This window comes from Hypomesus nipponensis, chromosome 22 (assembly GCF_054491055.1).
Source record: "Hypomesus nipponensis isolate SF chromosome 22, ASM5449105v1, whole genome shotgun sequence".
NCBI classification, from domain to species: Eukaryota; Metazoa; Chordata; class Actinopteri; order Osmeriformes; family Osmeridae; genus Hypomesus; species Hypomesus nipponensis.
Window position 1 is genome coordinate 18,040,170 of NC_140382.1, and position 9,831 is coordinate 18,050,000.

The 9,831-nt window shown below is 49.1% G+C and overlaps 1 protein-coding gene across 1 annotated transcript in view; it reads left to right on the forward strand.

Annotated features, from left to right (window-relative positions):
* The first annotated feature begins 1,025 nt into the window (after positions 1 to 1,025).
* Positions 1,026 to 9,831, forward strand: part of LOC146236992 (ran-binding protein 3-like) — a 16,606-nt gene continuing 7,800 nt past the window's right edge. Inside the window, exons 1-5 of the mRNA XM_084687601.1 lie at positions 1,026 to 1,414; positions 8,624 to 8,682; positions 8,801 to 8,831; positions 8,964 to 9,026; positions 9,310 to 9,372. Coding sequence (XP_084543727.1) covers positions 1,273 to 1,414; positions 8,624 to 8,682; positions 8,801 to 8,831; positions 8,964 to 9,026; positions 9,310 to 9,372 — 358 coding nt within the window. The 5' untranslated portion in view covers positions 1,026 to 1,272. The remainder of the gene's footprint in view (positions 1,415 to 8,623; positions 8,683 to 8,800; positions 8,832 to 8,963; positions 9,027 to 9,309; positions 9,373 to 9,831) is intronic.

Sequence of the window (9,831 nt, forward strand, 5' to 3'; positions counted from 1 at the left end):
TCTATTATAGGTGTGTAGAAAATACATCTGTTCTTGGCTCGTATGAAATACATGCGAGATCAAGAATTGGCACACTCTTCAAACGTGAGAATGCGGGCGGCCCTCTCCGCGTTAATAATAGCAGTTGGCTTGCAGCCACTTGACATATACTGTTACTATCACTGGGCGAACTATACTCGGACGGTAGGCTACCCCAATTGCAACAGAAATATCAGTTCTGCGTTGTAAGTGGATCACCTGAGCCATAAGTGGGTGGGTCTCTCTCCTGTGTTTCAGATTCAAGCTCAACGCCTCTCTCTATCTGAATTAACATTCTGGCAGCTGTGGAATAGAATCAATGTAATTTTGGATAACTGTTTTGTGCTTTTGCAATATAAACTTTGTTGTACTGGTGATGTGATGCCTGAAAAGTTCCAGAGTAGCTTGAATAAATCAATAGGGAGTTTGAGCCTTTCGTCGCGTAGGGAAAAAGAGATGTGGATGTGTCTGCAAAAATGTCTGAACTGACATTCTATCAAGGCCGTAATCATAATATATATTGGGGGTGACACATCTGGTCAAAATGTCCCCCCCAATATTGATATAAAAATATAATTAAAATATAAATGTGCTACGCTACGACAGGCAGACACGCACACTGTCCGAAATTATCATAAAAAATGTAATCATATTCATAACTAAACGTAAAAAGTTTTCAGGGGGGGACCCCCAGACTCCCCAGCAGACTTCCCCAATGTTGACTCCATGGCTACAACCTTACAGACCAATAACGCGAATAGGACTAGTCAACAATTTTCTCACATTCAATCACTAATTCTGTTCACAGTTTTCCCAGACTGCGAAGAGTTAACATAATGTCTTCTTCGTGCTACTCACATATTCAAATGGCCTGTTGTCCCTTAAATATGGATTTGAAAATATCGCCCACACCAAAATGCCAATCAAACATGGTCATGTTGCATGCCGCGCCCACATTTATAAACTGCCCAATGCTAAACTGTGGCGCGCCGCTCAGTAGTAAACAGACTGCACGGGGTTTAACCGAGCGTTCATTCACCTTCTCTGTCTGTAAGGTAATCGGAAAGGTAAATTGTCGCGTCCATAACCGTTGTCTGCCTTAAAATCGGATACGATCTCGTCGATCTCTGCAAATCGAATAGATAAATCGTCTCGTCAGTTCGCTACACCACTTTTTAGGCTACCAGACCCTAGTTAGGGTAATCATCGTCTTTCTTGTCTGAAACATTATGAGATGAAGAGTTTTCAGCGACAATGCCGTTATCGAGGAACTTAAGTGAGAAGATTCTGTGCTCGGACACACACGTGGAGAGTGCCCGTGGAGCTGTCATCTCCGATGGTCCCGACCCGAGTCCGGATGCGGGATGCGCAGAAGACCAAGCAGAGGAGTTGAAAGGTGAGTTAGGTGACTGCATGTCAACCAACCATCATTTTACATTTAAAGGAAGATAGTTTAGGCTTCCAGATGCAGAAGGTAAATTACTTTGTATTAATTTATTAAATAATTAATAGTTACATTATAGTAAAGGCACCGAAAAGGCTGAAAGTTACTAATCGTAATATTGGCAATAAATGTAAAATAAATACATTTCTCGCAGCCAAGAACTTTATCTTCCCCATGTAAGTGTAACATAGTTAGACTTCTCTTTGCTCTTGCAAAATAGTGACGTATTTGGCAAATCTCGCACATTGGCCCACAGTCAAACACACACACACACACACACACACACACACACACACACACACACACACACACACACACACACACACACACACACACACACTAACACCTTCTCTGGCACACATGCAGACACAAATCTTCATGCTGCAACACCTCTTATCTCACTGAACGCACCACAGAGGTTACGGTCCTCACGGTTTCCGTAGGAACCGTCCTAACAGGGCCGTGACGTTTCCCCGTCACCCCGCCCGGCTCCTGGGTGGTGACAGGACCCACTCGGCTGAGGTCGCAACCCCTGTCAGTGCTGCCAAGGGGGAGCCCGCTCAGTCAGAGACCCAGAGACACTCTGCTGTCAGTCTCAGGAGAGTTTCATCATCTCAGAGGGGGTTCAGGTTGGGCGGGGGGTTACGGGGCGATGGGGGGGGGGGGTTACGGGGCGATGGGGGGCGGGGGGTTACGGGGCGATGGGGGGGGGGGTTACGGGGCGATGGGGGGGGGGGGTTACGGGGCGATGGGGGGGGGGGTTACGGGGCGATGGGGGGGGGGGTTACGGGGCGATGGGGGGGGGGGGTTACGGGGCGATGGGGGAGGGGGTTACGGGGCGATGGGGGAGGGGGTTACGGGGCGATGGGGGGGGGGGGGTTACGGGGCGATGGGGGGGGGGGTGGAGCAGGATGGCCGGCCCGCTGGCTGTGTGAGCTGAGTGCTGGGACCGGGAACAGCTGATCGGGGACACTTGTTGGGCCGTGCCACCTCTGGATCCAGAGTACCTGATCCTGGTGTGTGTGTGTGTGTGTGTGGGTACAGTAAGGGCACCTGACCCTGGTGTGTGTGTGGGTACAGTAAGGGTACCTGACCCTGGTGTGTGTGTGTGTGTGGGTACAGTAAGGGTACCTGATCCTGGTGTGTGTGTGTGTGTGTGTGTGGGTACAGTAAGGGCACCTGATCCTGGTGTGTGTGTGTGTGGGGGTACAGTAAGGGTACCTGATCCTGGTGTGTGTGTGTGTGTGGGGGTACAGTAAGGGTACCTGACCCTGGTGTGTGTGTGTGGGGGTACAGTAAGGGTACCTGATCCTGGTGTGTGTGTGTGTGTGGGGGTACAGTAAGGGTACCTGACCCTGGTGTGTGTATGTGGGGGTACAGTAAGGGTACCTGACCCTGGTGTGTGTGTGTGTGCGAGCTGTAGGCATTCTTCAGCATATACGTGAGAGAGCAGAGGGCGAGCAGTCCTTAGGAAACGCAGTTTCATTTCCCTCTCCAAGCTACAACTCAGGGAAACGAGGACCAGATTGGACCAGCTTTTTCCAGTTTGCGTCTTACCTCAGTCTCACTATAGTATCTGGCTCCAGGCTTGGCCCAGTAGTGGGACTCTCAGGCCTTTGTATCTGCCCCTGCTCTGGTTTCACAGGAACAAGCAGGATTGTTCCAGGACAGCAGAAGTTGCGCAACGTGACAAATTAAATTGCTGTTGTAGAACGGCGGTTGGGTTTATTACTGATGCAGGGATTGCCTCAGAAAATGTGGCATGGCGTGACGCAACTGCTGTTTGATTTCCCTTTGACATTTACATTTAGATGTTATTACTTTACCTCAGTGAGCCAGACAGATACGCCCATAGTGGGAGGTGGTTGTAAGTAGCCTCACATTCCTATGGGGTGAAGCGCCCCCTGTAATAGCCCTGCTGGAGGCCCAGGGTGGCTTACGAGCTCAGGGGTAGAAGCCTCCCCTGTCCTGCTCTTATCCAGAGCGACTAACAGTAAGTACAGGGACATTCCCCCCAAAGCAAGTCGGGTGAAGTGCCTTGCCCAAGGACACAACGTCATTTTTGCACGGCCGAAGAATTGAACCGTCAACCTTCTGATTACTAGCCCAACTCCCTAACCGCTCAGCCGTCAGCCATCCCTGCACTCTGTCGGCGAGTTTAGGTTTCCCAGCGCAGGTTCTGTTATTCTGGGGATCTGTGCTTGTGTAATCCGAGTTTGCTCCGCATTGCTGCGTAAACGAACCACAGATGTTTACGTGAACGGGAGCCATTGTTGCGCGCTGTTCTTGATGCAGGCTTTTTTTTTTGGGGGGGGGGGGGAGAGTTCAAGATTTTCTCCTGCTCTCTGGCCTCGTCACGTCAGTGAGAAGATGCTCTCTGTCTAACAGACCTTGGGGCAGTTGGGTCAAATCTGCGTGGGGGGAGATTGAGGCGGGCGGGGGGAGGGACTGAGAGGGGTGCTCGGCGCGGGGGGGGGGGGGGGCGGGAGGCAGCACAGAGGGAGACAAGGAAGGCAGCATTGTTCCCAGGGTGAGTAATGTGTAGCCAGCTGCCGCCTGTGACACTGAGCAGAGATATTGTTTTTCCTGGGCCCCCCCCCACCTCCTACCCCCATTACTCTTCCCCCTCCAACCCCGCCCCCATCCCTATAACCCTGCCCCGCCCCCCTCTAGCTCCACCCCCGCTTTGTGTCACTGACTGGCTGAGTCCAGAGTGGTCTGGTCAGGGGCAGATATGGGCGGATCTTGTTGTGTTTTTGTTTAAGCTCTCCTCTTTAGTCTCTCTGAGGGTTTCTTCTTCTCTATTGGCTCGCAGTGGTTGGTGGAGTCTTGCCACAGCTGGCACTGGAGAGGGGAAGGGAGAGACAGGGAGGGGAGAGGAGGAGGGGAGAGAGAGTGGAGTCTTGCCACAGCTGGCACTGGAGAGGGGAAGGGAGAGACAGGGAGGGGAGAGGAAAGGAGGACGGGAGAGAGAGTGGAGTCTTGCCACAGCTGGCACTGGAGAGGGGAAGGGAGAGACAGGAAGGGGAGAGGAGGAGGGGAGAGAGAGTGGAGTCTTGCCACAGCTGGCACTGGAGAGGGGAAGGGAGAGACAGGGAGGGGAGAGGAGGAGGAGAGAGAGAGTGGAGTCTTGCCACAGCTGGCACTGGTGTTTATGAAATGTTGAGTGTCCGCCAGAGAATAAGCACACTGGACCTATTCTGTTTCTGTTGAGTCACCCTAAGCACAGCGCAGATATATCCCACACCGGCCTTTACAAACACGACAAACTCTCCTCTGCAAGTCAACATCAAACAACGAAGCAGCAGAGTGCAAAACAAATAGCCATGAGTCTAAATGTGTCTTTGCGAGAAAGAGGGATATAAATTAAAGAGAGAAAGAGAGAGAGAGAGTAGGAGAGACACTGTGTGAAAGAAAGACAGATAGCGAGACAGAGAGAGACAGAGAGACACAGAGAGACACAGAGAGACACAGAGAGAGAGGAAGAGAGAGGAAGAGAGAGGGAGAGAGAAAGCCTGTGTGTGTTTTGGACAAGCCTGCCTGCATCCTGCCTATTTCACCAGAGGCTGGGATGTAAGGCCCACGTGACTGGAAGCACACACACCCCATGACTCATTCAGACATGCTCTTCAACTTGATCATCTTGACTTTGAAAACTGGCCCAACACAACAAGCCAAAAAAGTGGACATCCTTGGGGGTCTGTAGAACACAATGTACAATGCAGCTGCAGCATGAATATATGTCTTCAATATATGAATATATTTATGAATATATCTTTCTCAAAATGGTTCTGTCTTCGCAATGTGAATTGGAAACTGCACCATCCAAGTAAATAAAAATGTCTCTAAGATTAAACATAAGATGTTTCATTCATCTCAAACTATAATATTCTGGGGGCACAGAGCCAACTGCTTGTTCCTATACTGTCTTATCTTACCTTGAAAGGCCGTTTATGCATGTGACATTGTGAGGAGAGAGGACAAGAAGTCTTATATCACACTGAGTGCCCAGTTCTGAGAGGACGCCATGATGACAAATGCTGCTATTTAATCAGAGCGAGGAGGCCTTTAAGCTTTGCCTCAGGAAAGAAAATAGATCGATGTCGCTGTTTTGCCAGAACGTTCAGTAAACATTGGTACTTTTCTCTTTGTGGTTTTAAACCTGTTGTTTGACTAACAAAAGCTTTGCATCATGTTGCATTATGTAAACATAACATATTTGTGAAGCAAATGCTTTAATCCGGGGAGGATTCGAACCTTCAATCTCTTGGTCTGCAATCAAACTTCACACACCAAACTGTACCGATCACACCTCTCTGCCTCAACACAAACTTATTTTACCTCAGCAGAGCTACGAATCACATATTGTTTATCTTACATCTCCACGACCCATTACGTAACGGCAACCTCCCTACTCCGCGATGTGGAAAGCGAGCGTCTGCCAGAGCGTGGGCCGTGTCAGGGCTGCGGCCTTGCGGCAAAGCAGAAACGGTTACGTCAGCGCGGCATCCTCGCGATGTCTTTCACGCTCGTGGCAGGGTCGGGGGTCGACTGCCCTCTGGAGTTGCAGACGGACACGAACAACACTAGAATGTCTGAACACAAGGGAGGCAGGAAGGAAGGAAAGCAGGAAGGAAGGAAGGAAAGAAGGAAGGAGGGCAGGAAGGAAGGCAGGAAGGAAGGAAGGAAGGAAGGAAGGAAGGAAGGAAGGAAGGAAGGAAGGAAGGAAGGAAGGAAGGAAGGAAAGAAGGAAGGAGGGCAGGAAGGAAGGCAGGAAGGAAGGAAGGAAGGAAGGAAAGCAGGAAGGAAGGAAGGAAGGAAGGAAGGAAGGAAGGCAGGCAGGCAGGAAGGAAGGAAGGAAGGAAGGAAGGAAGGAAGGAAGGCAGGAAGGAAGGAAGGAAGGAAGGAAGGAAGGAAGGAAGGAAGGCAGGCAGGAAGGAAGGAAGGAAGGAAGGAAGGCAGGCAGGCAGGCAGGCAGGCAGGCAGGCAGGCAGGAAGGAAGGCAGGAAGGCAGGAAGGAAGGAAGGAAGGAAGGAAGGAAGGAGGGCGGGAGGGAGGGAGGGAGGGAGGGAGGGAGGGAGGGAGGGAGGGAGGGAGGGAGGGAGGGAGGGAGGGAGGGAGGGAGGGAGGGAGGGAGGGAGGGAGGGAGGGAGGGAGGGAGGGAGGGAAGGGAAGGGAGGGAAGGAAGGGAGGGAGGGAAGGAAGGGAGGGAAGGAAGGAAGGAAAGAAAGCAGGAAGGCAAGAAGGCAGGAAGGCAGGGGAAATAACATGTCAGGGTACGAGAAATGGAGTGTGTTGAGGAATGACAAATGGCCGTCACTGTGAATGCACAGTGCAGAATACTTCCGCTGGTTGTTGAAAGCAGATTAACTTACTTACCTCCGTCCCTCCTTGGCAACACTGTCAGGTTGTCAGGGAGGATACGTCCGGTTGTAAGTGTCCAGGGGGTTCAGTGATCTTAGATGCTTCAGTGTGCAGTAACTACCCTGAGCTGAACTGCCCTGGCACTGTCTGGACAGTCGTGTGTACACTGCTTATCCCCTCGATTGGCCTCCCAATGTTTATCTCCCGTGGGGGACTGAATTCCAAATCCTCAACGTTGAACAGTGAACTTCAATAGTGGACTGGCAGAAATCCTGTCAATTACTGTGATTATGAAAGTCCTTTGCAAAATCTGTACGGAAGTTCAAATTTGACGACAAAGAACTTACGTTTATAGAGTTCGTAATGGTGTAAAACATTCCTCTCACCTATAAAACCCTCGCTCATTCATGAGGAGGAAGTTATACTACAAGATCCAGTCATTGTGGCTGAGCTCTGTGTCAGTAAAGCTGATAACAGGCTCAGTGACAGCAAGGTGTATTTATAGCCTCCAGACAGGTCTGGACCGGTCGCAGTTTGACCCACTGCCAGGGCCTGGTCCCTTGGTGTCTGGCTAACACCTCCAGCATAACCCCATCACTCACGCCAGCCACAGCAGGCCTGTCCCCAGCCCCCCAGCCCTCCAGGGGCCCCTGAACACACCAAGGGCTTACATAAGAGACCCATAAAGTCAATGCGTCCATTCATTAAAAAGAATGCTTTGGAAGGGAAGATTCGGATCTCCTGGGGCAGCGAGCTAGCGCTGTCATTCCTGTCTGGTGGGTCGTGTGCTGGCGCCTTTTCAGATTCCCGTCTGAAAAATGGAGATCATTCTGGGGGAGGGTGGTGTCTATGAGATTTTGCTTGTTCAGAGGCTTCTTGGTTACTAGATAGATAAAGGAATGTAAAGAAGTACTGTTAGGTTTGTGGAAGTGGACAACCCGTGTCTGTAGGTGTGTGCTCTTGAGTGTTGGCAGGACAACATGTCCTCATTTTCCTTATTACTCACTTCTTTGTGGGTCTGTGTGTGTGGAAACAACTGGAAGGTTTACAAAGCACCAGCATTTCAGGGCTGCATGGGCTTTTTTAACATTTAAATGAAAGTATCCGTTTTCAGTGTAAGTGGTGTTGTTGCTGAGGTGCAGAGATGGCAAAAGTACACCCCCTTCACTCGAGTAAAAGTACACATACTCATGTTTAAAATGAATCTGAAAAAGTTGAAGTACTACGAAGGACTACACTTTTTCACTTAAGTTAAAGTAAAGAAGTGTGGGCTCTGACATATATTTAAGTAAAAAACATGAAGTACAAAATGTTCAACTTTTCCAATCTTTTTTTCAAGATTATTTTTTTTGTATTTTCAAAACTTTTCTTTATGAACTGATATTTTCAAATAATTTATGTGACTTTTAATAATTTTTTCACACACATTGAAGAACAGTTTCTTCTCAGTCTTTTTTAGGGAAACCTTTTTTCCTTTTTTCTAAAAAGGTTTCTAAAGGTTGAATCAAAAACATTTGAACAAAAGTTTCGAAATATATACATATTTTTTTGTTTCCCCAAAAAGGTTTAGAAAGTAAAAGAATAAAGAATTCCCCCCCAAAATTCAAGAAGTGAAAGTACTGATAGTAAAGTGTTGATACCAGAACAATCTACTTCAGTACAGTAACTAAATATTTGTACTTCCCATCTCTGTTGAGGTGTATGCCTCAGCAGAGTAGCTAAACACACGAAGTAGCTAAATGTCCATTTGTCTCAAACGCCAACATCTCAAACTCAGTTTCATTTGTCTTTTCACAGAGAAAACTGTGCTCACTCCGCCTGTGTTCGTCTTCCAGAAGACGGTCCTGTCCATGAAGGTGAGGATTTGAAAAGTGCAGGAGCCTGTCTGAAGCTGTGTTAAAGACTGTGTGTACTGGAAGAGTGTCAGATATTGCTTTAAAAATGTCCTCTCTCTTCATTTTGATTTACCCTCAGAGAAGAACAGAGAGGTGGGAGGAGGGGACAGGTAAGCGCACAGTCCTCGCCATAACTGAACGCCCCACATTGCATCACAGGGTCTGGCATCCGGACCAAAACTTTATTATTTTATTCGCCATAAATGGTTGAGTTTATCTGATTGGTTTCTTTTCTCCATTAGTCGGGGTGAGCCCAAACAAAAGAGCCCGATCCTTCACCTTCCCCAGTCCCAGAACGAGGAACGGTGAGTGTTGACGAAAAACTTTCCAGGGAAACAAAGTCACACACACACAGGAGCATTATAGCACCAGTTTACGAAACGTACATACTTGGGGATAACATTCATCTCTATTTGCCTGTAAAGACTGGATTATGAGCCACAGGAGGTTATCAAAGCTTATGATCTACACTGTACTGAACTATTCAGCCATGTATGACGAAGCATGTTTGTCTGCCTGCCTCTGTCGCTCTACCTGTCTGTCCGTCTGTCTGTCTACCTGCCTGTCTGACTACCTGTCTGTTCCCAGGTTCATGTGAAAGAGGCAGTCGTATACGGTCCACCTCGATGTGTTTCCCCCCACCACCCCCAGGTATGCCAAACATCCAACTCCGTCTGACAGAAACACCATATCTGGATTCCCGTCTCCAATCCCCCTAGGGGTTTGCAAAAACATGTTCTGCAGCTCGGAGGACACACAAAGCACGAGCCATGCCTCAACTTGTTCAGAAATGTCCAGTCTCCTACGTGGAGAAACAGTCTTGGCCCACCGCGGAGTTTTGGAACCAGAGCTTGGGCCTCTTCAAGGGGCCCATTGGGTTTCAAATTGATAGCACCTTCCAACTCAGTCAGCAATGGCATAGGTGATGAGGTGTAAGGTTACAGCCCTGTTCCTTTCAGTCATTTTGAGGGGGAGGAGGAGGGGGGGGGGGCAGTCTTCAGACGGCCTCACACCAAAATGTCTCTAGATTGTACACAAGCTGATCTATGGGCCTGAGAGAAGGCTTGCCAACCATAGCCACACCTGCATGTGTGAGTAAATCTAGAATCT